Source organism: Chiloscyllium punctatum, chromosome 14, assembly GCF_047496795.1.
Source record: "Chiloscyllium punctatum isolate Juve2018m chromosome 14, sChiPun1.3, whole genome shotgun sequence".
In the NCBI taxonomy this organism is placed as follows: domain Eukaryota; kingdom Metazoa; phylum Chordata; class Chondrichthyes; order Orectolobiformes; family Hemiscylliidae; genus Chiloscyllium; species Chiloscyllium punctatum.
Window position 1 is genome coordinate 42,488,309 of NC_092752.1, and position 12,373 is coordinate 42,500,681.

General features: G+C 43.2%; 1 protein-coding gene and 1 non-coding gene across 2 annotated transcripts in view; both read left to right on the forward strand.

Moving 5' to 3' along the window:
* The first annotated feature begins 4,306 nt into the window (after positions 1 to 4,306).
* Positions 4,307 to 4,378, forward strand: trnad-guc (transfer RNA aspartic acid (anticodon GUC)). The gene has a single exon. It is a non-coding gene; the product is annotated as a tRNA-Asp (tRNA).
* A 5,015-nt stretch (positions 4,379 to 9,393) lies between these two features.
* gask1b (golgi associated kinase 1B) overlaps positions 9,394 to 12,373 on the forward strand; it is a 43,102-nt gene continuing 40,122 nt past the window's right edge. Inside the window, exon 1 of the mRNA XM_072584267.1 lies at positions 9,394 to 10,425. Coding sequence (XP_072440368.1) covers positions 9,636 to 10,425 — 790 coding nt within the window. The 5' untranslated portion in view covers positions 9,394 to 9,635. The remainder of the gene's footprint in view (positions 10,426 to 12,373) is intronic.

Consider the following 12,373-nt stretch of genomic DNA (forward strand, 5'->3'; position numbering starts at 1 on the left):
ATTTAGAATGGCCAATTCACCTGACCTGCACATCTTTGGACTGTGGGAGGAAACCGGAGCACCCGGAGGATGCTGTACAATACTTTGTAATTACAATTTTACAATGCTCGGTGATTGCTGATTTCCTGTGACAAATAGTGAATGGTATACAGGAACTGCTTATTGTATTCTTCACAATCGTATGTTAATGGATAAGGGTTTAGATGGAAGGATTTTGCCAATGGAAATATCTTTCCAACGTCCACTCTGTCCAGGCCGTTCAGTATTCTGTAACTTTCAATCAGATCCCCCTCATCCTTCTAAACTCCATTGAGTATAGTCCCAGAGCGCTCAAACATTCCTCATATGTTAAACCATTCATTCTTGGGATCATTCTCGTGAACCTCCTTTGGACCCGAAAGGACCAATACATCTTTCCTGAGGTATGGGGCCCAAATTGCTCACAATATTGTAAAGGTGGTACGGCCAGAGCCTTATACAGCCTTAGAAGTACATCCCTGCTGTTATATTCTAGTCCTCTCAAGACCTCTCGCAAAGATGTTGTGAAATGTGAAAGGGTTCAGAAAAGGTTGAGAAGCATGTTGTCAGGGTTGGAGGATTTGAGCTATAGGGAGAGGTTGAATAAGCTTGGGTTGTTTTCCCTGGAGCGTTGGAGGGATGACCTTTTAGAGGTTTATAAAATCGTGAGGGGCTTGGATAGGGTAAATAGACAAAGTCTTTTCCCTATGGTGGGGGAGTCCAGACTAAAAGGCATAGGTTTAGGGTGAGAGGGGAAAAATATAATAGGGACCTTAAGGGCCAAATTTTTCACACAGACGGTGTTGTGTGTATGGAATGAGCTGCCAGAGGAAGTACAATTGCAACATTTAAAAAGCATCTGGATGAGTATATGAATAGGAAGGGTTTAGAGGGATATTGGCCAAGTGCTGGCAACTGGGACTAGATTAGATTGGGATATCTGGTCAGCATGTATGAGTTGGACCGAAAGGTCTGTCTCCGTGCTGTACATCTCTATGACTCTATGGCTGTATGAATGCCAAGAGTGTATTTGCCTTCCTAACTACCGACTCAACCTGCAAGTTTACCTCAAAGTGAATCCTGGACTGGGTCTCCCAAGTCATAGAATCATAGAGCTGTACACCATGGAAACAGATCTTTCAGCCCAACTCGTCCATGCTGACCAGATATCCCAAGACAATCTAGTCTCATTTGCCAGCATTTGACCCATGTCCCTCTAAATTCTTCCTATTCATATACCTATCCAGATGTCTTTTAAATGCTGCTGGTCAATGGGCTTTTATGGCTGGAGGATTGAATCCAGTACCGTAACACAGGGTTTGGAGCTGGGTCCCTCACTGTTTATAATTTACATTAATTATCAATATGTGGCTATAGGAGGCAAGAGCAATAAGTTCCAGATGAAAACTCATGACGTAATAAATAATGAGAAGGAAATCCTTCGACTACAAGACAATATAGAAGGGCTGATCAAATGATCAATGACGAATAGAATTTAATTCTGAAAAGTGTGAGCTGATGCATTTTGGGATGACTAACAAGGGAAAGGAACACACATTAAACGTTAAGGTCTGAGGAGGTACGGAGGACCTGAGAGATCTTAGTGTGCATATTCATACATCTTTAAAGGCAGCAGGATGGGTAGATAAAATGTTTATGAAGGCATATGGGATCTATTCGTCAAGGCATTGAATGCAAGAGCAAGGAGGTTATGATGGAGCCTGAAATAATATTAGTTAGGTCACAGCTGGACTATTTTGTGCAGTTCTGGTCACCACATTACTTAATTGACATGATTGCACTCGAGGGTGAAGAAGAGATTCACCAGAATGTTGCCTAGGCTGGAGTGATTCAGCTGTGAAGAGAGATGAGGTAGGCTGGGGTTGTTTTACTTCGAGCAGAGAGGCTGATGGAGACTTGATTGAGTTGAACAAACTTGTGAGAGGCATCAATAGTGCAGATAGGGAGAAAGTAGAGGGGTCAATAACCAGGTAATATATTTTTGAGTTAAAGAACCAGAGGGGGTTTGAGGATTTTTTTCTTCACCCATTGTGGGTATCTGGAGTTCACCGCCTAAAAGCATGGTAGAGACAGGACCATTCAAAGACATTTAATGAGTTTAGATGAGTTACTAAAACACCATAGCATATGAACTATGGGCCAGGTGCTTCCAGAGGAAGTGGTAGATAAAGGTACAGTTACAATGTTTAAAAGTACATACGTACATATGTCCTTGGATAAGTATACAATTAAGAAATGTTTGGATGAATACGAGCCAAGCAAAGGCAGGTGGGACTAGTTTAATTTGGGATTATAGTCAACATGGACTGTTTAGACTGAATAGTCTGTTTCTGTACTATGACTCTATAGCATTATGATCAATCCATTATGGAAAGGATGTAATTACACTAGAAAGGGCACAAAGGAGATTTACTAGGATGTCACCAAGTCTGGAATATTAACCAAGAGGAAAAATTTGAATAAGCTATGTTATTTTTCTTGGAGCAAGGAGACTAAAGGGTGATTTAGTTGAGATGTACAACTTTGTGGGGGGTCTGGATAGAATGGATGGGAAGGACCTATTTCCCTTACCAGGAGTGCTAGTGATTAGAGGGTATGGATTTAAAGTGAGTAGTATAAGAATTACAGGAAGATGAGAAAGTAAATTTTCACCCAAACAGTGATAGGGATCTGGACTAAGTTGCCTGAAACTGCAATAAAGGCAGAAAATCTCAACTCATTTAATAGGTGTCTGGATTTGCACCTGAAGGAATACAAAACAAATGCTGGAAAATTGGATTAAGGTGGGTGGCATGGTTCTTTGCCACGCAGAGATGACAGGCAGAGTGACCTCCTTCTATGCCATATGTTTTTCTACAATTTCAAAATATTCCAAATATCTGAAGAGAAGGAATATGCCAGGATGTGGGGAGAGGCAGGCTATGGGTGTGGCAGTATGCAAATTGTTCCTTAGTAGGGCCAATGCAGATTTGTTGGGTTGAATGGCATTCTTTTGTGCTGTAACTATTTTGCTGAAACAAATTGGCTGAAGATTGTTATTCATAATGCTGGAGACCTCAGGAAGACACTTTGAAAGGCTTTTTGACATTAGTCATTTGATCCTCCACCTCAATTCAACCTTCCTGTGCCATCCACATACACAGTAATTGTCTTAAAACATATGTATATTAGAACTTAGCTAATAGGAGCAGGAGTAAGCCATTCAGCTCTTCGAACTGATCATTTGAGATGATCTTTTACTTCAGCACCTTTTTCCTGTTTCCATTGATGCTTTTAACATGTTGAAATTATTGCTCAAACATCCAATAGCCTCTATCTTGCATATACTTGTTGTACTGTACACTGTCTATGGAGCATGTTTAATCCTGATGAAGGGATCATGATGAAAGGCTTTTGCCCGAAATGTAGATTTTCTTGCTCCTGGGATGCTTCCTGACCTGCTGTGCTTTTCCAGCACCACTCTAATCGAGACCATTTTTAATTCAATGCCTCACACCAGATAGAATATATCTATTTTGAGATGGTAATGCAGATATTTCAGAATGATACTGGTCTAAATGGCTTAATTATGGGCATACACAAGGCTTTTAATCCCTTGTGTATTGAATATTAGTCAGTGATCTAATTGAAGTGTGTTGAATGATAAAAGATTGGGGAAACTATTTCTTCAGTTGGGGGAATACACACAGAAACAGGACAACTTTAAAGGTGAAATTACAGGCCGTTCAGAGGTGGTCACGAAGCAGTTTGTGGTAGAAAGGAAAATGGAAATTTGGATCTAATTACAGCAAGAGATTGTTGAGGCTAAATTAATTGGAGCATTATAAAAGTGAGATGTTAAGTAAAGGATATGGCCAAAGAGTATACATGGGCGAGATACAGTTTAGCCACAATCTGAATGGAGCAATGTGTTAAATATATGTGAAATTAAAAAATGCATGAAAAATGTAGAAAATGCTTGTTTCTGTTTGGATTGGCTGAACTCACAATAGTGTCCATATGGTGCTGATTTCTTGCCTTAAACCCAACCTGTGCTGTCTGTCTGATGAATGGATGAATGTCTTTGTAAGGAGCTATTTGAGAAAGACACGTTCAATAGACTATACTTGGTAGTAGAGTGAAAAGACGAGTGTGATATAATGGCAAAATACTTTGGATGCTGAAAGTCTGAGCTGATGTGATACTTCCCAGAAAGTCACAAAAGAATTGCAGTGACGTAGGTTATAGAAAGTCTGAAAAGAATATCTGCAGGCGGCTTATACAGAGATCCTCGGTAGTATAGTGGTTAGTATCCCCGCCTGTCACGCGGGAGACCGGGGTTCAATTCCCCGCCGGGGAGGATCTGCTTTTCAGTCCGAACACTGAAGGCTATATTCAGTGTTTTCAGTCTTTATTTTGCAAAATTCATTAACACAACGAGGTTTCTTTAATGTAGCACGTATCTTTAGTGTAGGAAATATATTGCCTCAAACAAATTTGTTCTTCACAAGAAAACAGGGCCTTGAAACGAGCTTTATTTTTAATCCTGTAGGGGGTCAGCGTGTCTTGGAGGGGGCGGAGCTGATGAGACAAACAGCTGTTCATGTATCTAGATACCCAGACTTTCTCCATCGCTGCAGAATCTCTCTAAAACTGTCCTGTACAACAATCCTGGTCCTTCTGAGCAGTATAAAAGCAAAGGTTTTAGGAAGGAGAGAAAACGGACAGCTGAGTTCAACTTTCGGAGGAGATGAATTAACCTGAAGCACGGGAATGCGGCTGAAGACCAAGAGAAAAGCCCTTGATAGATAATTACACAGAACCTTGACGAGAGGTTGAAGCCACTCTGTCCATCAGATTAAAACATGCTAGGAATTATTTTCCAATATTTATCTCTTTCTTTTAAAATAATTTAAAGCAATACTCTTCTTCCTCAGTTTATCTCCATACACCCGCTACCGATAGAATGATTCTATGTGTGCATCTGGATTACTGAAACTATATCAGATTTTTTTTAACTATACAGGAAATGTGAGGACGAAATATTAAGCTAGACCACTTGTCCTAAAAATTTGAACTGATTTTGATTTATTGGGCATTACTGACCAGCATTTATTGCCTATCAATAATTGTCCTGGAGAAAGTGGTGGTGACCTCTTATAGTCCATGTAGGGAGGTACACCTCATGTTGTGAGGGTGCGAATCCCAAGAAGTGGGGATATATTTCCCGGTCAGAATGGCGTGGGGTTTGAGGAGTGGTAGCGTTCCCCTTTGTCTGCTGTCATTCTGCTTCTCGGCGGTAGAGGTCACAGGTTTGAGAAGATGCTGCAGGAGGATCCCTGGTGAGATGGAGCAATACTTTTTGTAGTTGGGAAATGTCGGTGATGAGGGGTTGAATATCAAAGGTATGACAGAGGGTGTCAATAAAGTGACACTTTGTCGTGGACGATGCCAAACAACTTGAGCATTTTTGGAATTGCACTCATTCCAAGTAAATGTAGAGTATTCCATCACACTTTTGACTTGTGCCTTATAGGTGAGCTTTGATGAATACAGATGTGAGTTTTACCTGAAACTTCTCAACCATTGACTTGCTGTTGTAGCCCCAGTATTGATTTGGCAGGTCTAGTTTAGTTTCTGGTCAATAGTAACCCCCCCCCCCCCCTCCCACCCCAAGCTGTTGATAGTTGAGGATTCAACGATGGCAATAACATTGAATGTCAAGGGGATTATGTTGTAAGAGATCTTGTAAGAAAGCATTAGTGTTTACTGTGGAGAAGGACATGGAAGATACAGAATGTGGGGAAAAACTTGAAAAATATCCATATTACAGAGAAGTAGGTGCTGGATATCTTAAAATACATTAAGGTAGATAAATCCCCGGGACCTCATCAGGTGTACCCTGGGACTCTGTGGGAAGTTAGAAAAGTGATTGCTGGGCCCCTTGCTTGAGATGTTTGGATCATTGTTAGTTACAGGTGAGGTGCCAGAAGACTGGAAGTTGGCTAATGTGGTGCTACTATTTAAGAAAGGTGGTAAGGAAAAGCCAGGAAACTGTAGACTGGTCAGCCTGACATCAGTAGTGGGCAAGGGGTTGGAGGGAATCCTGAGGGACAGGATTAACAATGTATTTGGAAAGGCAAGGACTGATTAGTGATAGTCAACATGGCTTTGTGCATGGGAAATCATGTCTCACAAACTTGATTGAGTTTTTTAAGAAGTAATGAAGAGGATTAATGAAGGCAGAGTGGTGGATGTGATCTATATGGACTTCAGTAAGGTGTTCAACAAGGTTCCTCATGGGGGACTGGTTAGCAAGGTTAGATCTCATGGAATACAGGGAGAACTAACTATTTGGATACAGAACTGACTTGAAGGTAGAAGACAGAGGGTGGTGGTGGAGAGTTTCTTTTCAGACTGGAGGCCTATGACCAGTGGTTTGCCACAATGATCGATGCTGGGTCCACTGCTTTTCCTCATTTATATAGACAATTTGGATGTGAACATAAGAGGTATAGTTAATAAGTTTGCAGATGACACCAAAATTAGAGGTGTAGTTGACAGTGAAGAGGGTTACCTCAGAGTACGACTGGATCTTGATCAGATGTACCAATGTGCTGAGGAGTGGCAGATGGTGTTTTTTAAGATAAATGTGAGGTGCTGCGTTTTGGAAAGGCAAATAGTGCAGGACTTATACACTTAACGACAAGATCATGGGTAGTGTTGCTGAACAAAGAGACCTTGGAGTGCAGTTTCAAAGTTCCTTGAAAGTAGAGTCACAGGTAAAGAAGGCATTTAGTATGCTTTCCTTTATTGGTCAGAGCATTGGGTATAGGATTTATAAGGTCAGTTTAGGGTAAGAGATGAAAGATTTCTAAGGGACCTAAGGGGCAACCTTTTCAAGCAACGGGTGATGCATGGATGGAATGAGTTGCCAGAAGAAACGGTGGAGGTTGGAACAATTACAACACTTAAAAAACATCTGGATGGGTCTACGAATAGGAAAGGTTTAGACGGATTTGGGCTAAGTGCTAGCAAATGGGACTAGATTAATTTAGGATACCTTGGCATGGGTGAGTTGGACTGAAGGGTCTGTCTCTGTGCTGCACATCTCTATGACTCTAGGACTAAATGGTTATTGCCTTGTACTTGGATGGCAGAAAGGCTGCTTGAACTTCCTATTCTGAGCCTGAATGGTATCCAGGTCTTACTGTGTTTGGATAGGGACTGCTTCAATATCTGAGAATTGGTACGGTGCTTAACATTCTGCAATCATGAACGAATATGCCCACTTCTGACCTTAAGACAGAGGGAAGGTTATTGTTGAAGAAGAACAGAATACTAAATTAAAATACAACAACCAACTACCAGTGCTGGAGATTTCAAACAAACAAAAACAGGAATTGCTGGAGAAACTCAGTTGGTCTGGCAGCCTTTGTAGAGAGAGAAACAGAGTTAGTGTTTCAAAGCAAGTGACCCTTCAGAAGATTAAACCTATACGCTGGGACATATTGACTTGTGAAATTGTAAACTACTTTTGAAATGATAAGCAGAAAGGTGAATGTGCATATTGTCCTTGCACCAAGCAAATGTTAGTACAAACTCAGATTTCTTTTTCATGCAATCATATTTAGCAACGGATATTATTATAGAGTTTATTTTTGACTTTTTAAAAGTAGTTGAGGTTTTCTTTCTTGATTTATTAAAAATTGGCGTAGGTAGATACGGTGCCTCTTGTGACTAAACTAGTTTGGTTCTGAGATTGAACTATTCATTTTCAAATGGTCATCAATACACATCTGTTTGAAATGGACTGTGATAGGCCTTTTTTTCTGATGCATTATAGCAAGGCATTCATTAAGATCTGTGTAAACGGTGGCTTAAATATTATACTTTTTAAAATCCTAATGTCAATTGCTCATGGATTATGATTATGATAGTGATTTTCCAGCAATCTGCAAGGGATGTGATATCAAGCGGCCTGGGTGATGTTGCTCAACTACAGTCCGTCATGTCAACAACTCGATGTGAAGTCAATGATCTTACTGTCATTTCACTAGCTGACTAGTATACTTCTCCCTTCAGCTGATGTTGCAACAAGAGCCAAGTTGCTAAATGGCTGCGAACTGACAGAGAATTTAAAATGGGCAATCCCTGAAAATTGCAATGACAGCACATCAATTGGTCTTGCATGATTTACCATTTAATCTCAGTGAACTGTTCATCATGGTGGGTTTGTTTGCTGTTTTCAGATACAAACACTGCAATTCCCAAGTTTCATAGTCTGTTGGAAAGAATGATCTCTAGTATAGGTAAGGGTGAATAACTTGAAGAAAAGTGACAATTGTCTCAGCTCGCGGTGAAGCAAATGATCAATATATAAACAAGCACTGGAAACCATTTGGGAGCCTGGATCATCACCTCCATCCAGGGCCTCACACAGTCATTCCAGGTGAGACCTGCATCTCCTCCAACCTCATCTACTGCATCTGGTGCTCACGATGTGGTCTTCTTTACATCGGTGAGACCAAACATAGACTAGGTGACCGTTTCACTGAGCGTCTTCACCTGGCTTGTAACGGCCAGCCTGACCTCCCAGTCACTGCCCATTTCAATTCCCCCTCCCACTCTCCCTCTGACATGTCCAACCTAGACCTCCTCCATTTCTGCAGTGAATCAGATCGCAAATTGGAGTAACACCACCTTATCTTACACCTGAGCAGCCTACAACCTGGAGGAGTTAACATTGAGTTCTCTAATTTCAAATAACCTTCTCGCTCATCCCCAGGCTCCCTTACCAGCTCCTCCTCCTCCTCCCTTCCATTCCACTTCCTTCCAGCTAGGAGAAAGTGAGGATTCTCCTGCTCTTTGGATGTTGCCTGACCTGCTGTGCTTTTCCAGCATCACACTCTTGACCCTCTTCCTTCCAGCTACCAACCGGATTCATCCCTCCCATTGCCCAACCACGTCATACCCACTATCTGTGTCCCACTATCACTACCTTAACATTCCACTACTCTCCTCAGCCCTACTTTCTTTACCTCCCCCTAACCCCCCATATCAAGTCGTGAAGAAGGGTTAATACCCGAAACGTTGACTTCTTCATTTCTTGAAGCTGCCTGGCTCGCTGTGTTCTTCCAGCCTCCTGCTTGTCTACTTTGGATTCCCGCATCTGCAGTTTTTTTTTTGTCTCTAGAAAGATGCCCGATTCATTCAGAAAGGGAGTGGAGGCGATATCTTCCTACAATCCAGAGAGCAAGCTGTTACATGGAAGAGCAAGTTGACAGTTTCGCCCAGCGTTCCCGCCCTCCAATGTGAAGGATGACAGCTATCTTTAATTGTGCAATTGCTGCCTGCCTCCAGTGCATGTCTCTCTCTCTCCCACACACACACACATAGCTGAGTGAGGGCAGCTCTCACAGTGCTTCTCCATTCATTCCCTGCAACTGGATGACAGTGGTTAGAGAGAGGGAGAGGTGTGTGTGGGTATTGGTCAGTGTGAGGCAGGTAGGTGCAGGGCGGATAGGAGAGGACTTGGGAGTGATGCTCTGCTTCTGGGCTCTGGAGAGCCGGCCTGGCACCTACCCCTCACTCCATCATGTTGGATCACCACGAGGATGACTTGCCGGAGAGTTGGCAAGCTGCGGTTGTGTCTGCTCGCCCTGTGCGGCTGGGTGGCGAGCGGGAGGCGCCCCAGGAGCAGGAGGAACTTGCTGATCGCCACGGGGGCTCTGCTGTACGCCTGCTTTGTGGTGCTGCAGGGGGATGTCTTACCCCGAGAGAGGCTGCAGCGAGCCGCAGGCGACAATCCCAACCGGCTGCTGGTGCTGGTCAGCACTCCACCGACAGGAGGCAGCGGACCGGGCAACTTCACCTCCAACCCCAAAGTGGTGTACATCACTCTCCGCTCGAAAAGGAGGAAGCCGCTAAAAATCAGGGGCACCGTGAGGCCAAAGACCAGGAAGAAGCGCTGGGCTGTGCTGGAGAGCAGGGACAGTGTGGTCCCAGCTGGGGGCAAATCCAGGGGTAAGCCATCCCCACCTTCCCGAGGGGCAGCCGCTGGGAGGGAGAGAAGCAGCAACATCCGGATTTACAGTGACAGTACCCCGTCCTGGTTCAGCCCGGGGGATATCGCCGCCATGCGCTTCCTGGCCGATTCCAGCATCGACCGCCTCCAGAGGCTGGTCCTCCCGGGCCGCCGGACCGTCCTCCTCTTCCAAGGGGCGGGTGACCACCAGCAGCGCTCCCCAAGGGCGAGCACAGGCCAAGCGGGCCGAACGCCGAGCTGCCGGCCGCCGTGCGGTCTCCTGAAGACCCCGGCGGACAGCAGCGAAGTCTTCGCCTTCCACCTCGACCGGATTCTGGGTCTCAACAGGAGTCTTCCCGCCGTGGTTCGAAGGATTCAAGGTGGGTTGTTTGAAACTGTCTTTAAAGAGACAGCAACCACCCCCCCCCCCCCCCATCACCCACCCACCAGGTAGCTTCACTACCCACACCATCCCCTCCATGCCACACTTCCCAGGGCCGCAGTCAGATATTCCATTTTCAACGGTTGACTCCATTGCCCCAGCACTTTCATCAGCTCCAGTAGGTTTACAAAATTTTCCCTATGGTGTCCACCCCAACCATGAGACCCCCCCCCAAAAAATATTGTGAGGCTAACTGACCCTCGCACTCCTTGAGCCTACGTTTTGAATTTGACCCCTTATCCGGCTCACACAAGATATTTAGCTGTGGAATCTACTTTAAACTAACAGTAATTGTTATATAAACATTATTTTACATTTATTTTAGTACCAACATGGAAACATTTTGACCCTTGGACTTCTTCCCATTATTCAATGAATCATGACAGAACTTGACATCCATACTGCCATAACCTTTCAATTCCATGAGATTCAACTTATTGTGTGGTCATTTTTTAAAATCAAAGAACTTTTATAAGTCTCCATACCCTCTATTATAGCCCTTAGCATTGCAGTATCCCCACTATCCCTTGGGAAACACTAGAATAAATGGGAAGAGAGAGATGGCAACTCTACCTCTGTTACCATCCGATGCTTGGAGGAAGAATGCCTTGTCTTCCGTCGAAGGACCCTTCAACCCCAGGGCATCAATGTGGACTTCACCAGTTTCCTCATTTCCCTCCCACCCCCCCACTCTTTGCTCTTTGCTCTTTGCTCTTTGCTCTTTGCTCTTTGCTCATTGGACTCTTTCTCACTTCTGCACCATGTAATGATGTGCACTCACCACATTTTCACTGTCTTAATCATGACCTTTGCCCTCCGAGCCTCGATCACTGACTTTCCATTTGCTGGGAAATTGTTTCCAATAGGCTTTAGCTGCAGATTGTTATCATGGGGTTTTCATCCCAGCTGTCACACAGGCTGTCGATTTGGCTAGCAATTGGCAGGAAACAACTCTTAAAAAAAAAGTCACTCCCAGACCATTCCTGCCTCCCCTTGCGTATCGGAACTAATAAACTGGATGGAATAAATTAATGAGGATGATACCAGAAATCAAAAATGCTAAAAAAAAGTAACATCTTTCAAAACCTTACGGGTTTCCCAAGCAGTTTATAGCCAATGAACAGTAATCACTGTTCTAACTTAGCAAATACAGTGGCTAACTTGTGCCCAGCAAGATTTCACAAATAACAATAATGTATCCAACACCTAATTAATCAGTGCCAACAATCTTACCAATAGTGCCACAGCTAAGACATTATAACGTATATTATGTGCATTCTGTAGCCCTTTTTGTTAAAGATTGCAGATCTTATCATTGCTCTCTGGTTGACCTTTTACAAATGATATGTAAATAGATGTTGGCACACACTGAAATTGAAGCACTTACTGAACTTCAAAAAGTATAAGTGAATTAATTAAAACAAAATGTCACTAGACACTGGAAATAGGAACTAAAATAGAGTCTGGAAATACTGGGTCACCAGCATCTGTGGAGAAGGAGCAGAGGATCTAAAAAAAAATCTCTTGTGAGACACGAGCATTGACGGCTGGCCCAGCATTTATTGCCCATCCCTAGTTACACTTGACAGCGAGAAGAATATATAATGCTAAGGAATCAGTTAGTGCTATTGCACAGATATCCTTTTGCTGGATCAGTGGTTCTGATTGCCTTGCTGTGCTTGATTGCAGTTCAGTACACATCTTGAAGACATTATTGAGATCTTTTCTATAGCTCATTCATTTAAGAAAACTTGCCTTAAGATTTTACTTCTGGTGCTTTCTATTCATATGGTGTGTGTAAGAACATGCCCTTATCATCAAACTGCTGTTCAGATTATGATCCTACCCTGAGGTATACTTATCCTTGAGCAATTTGAGAAATATGA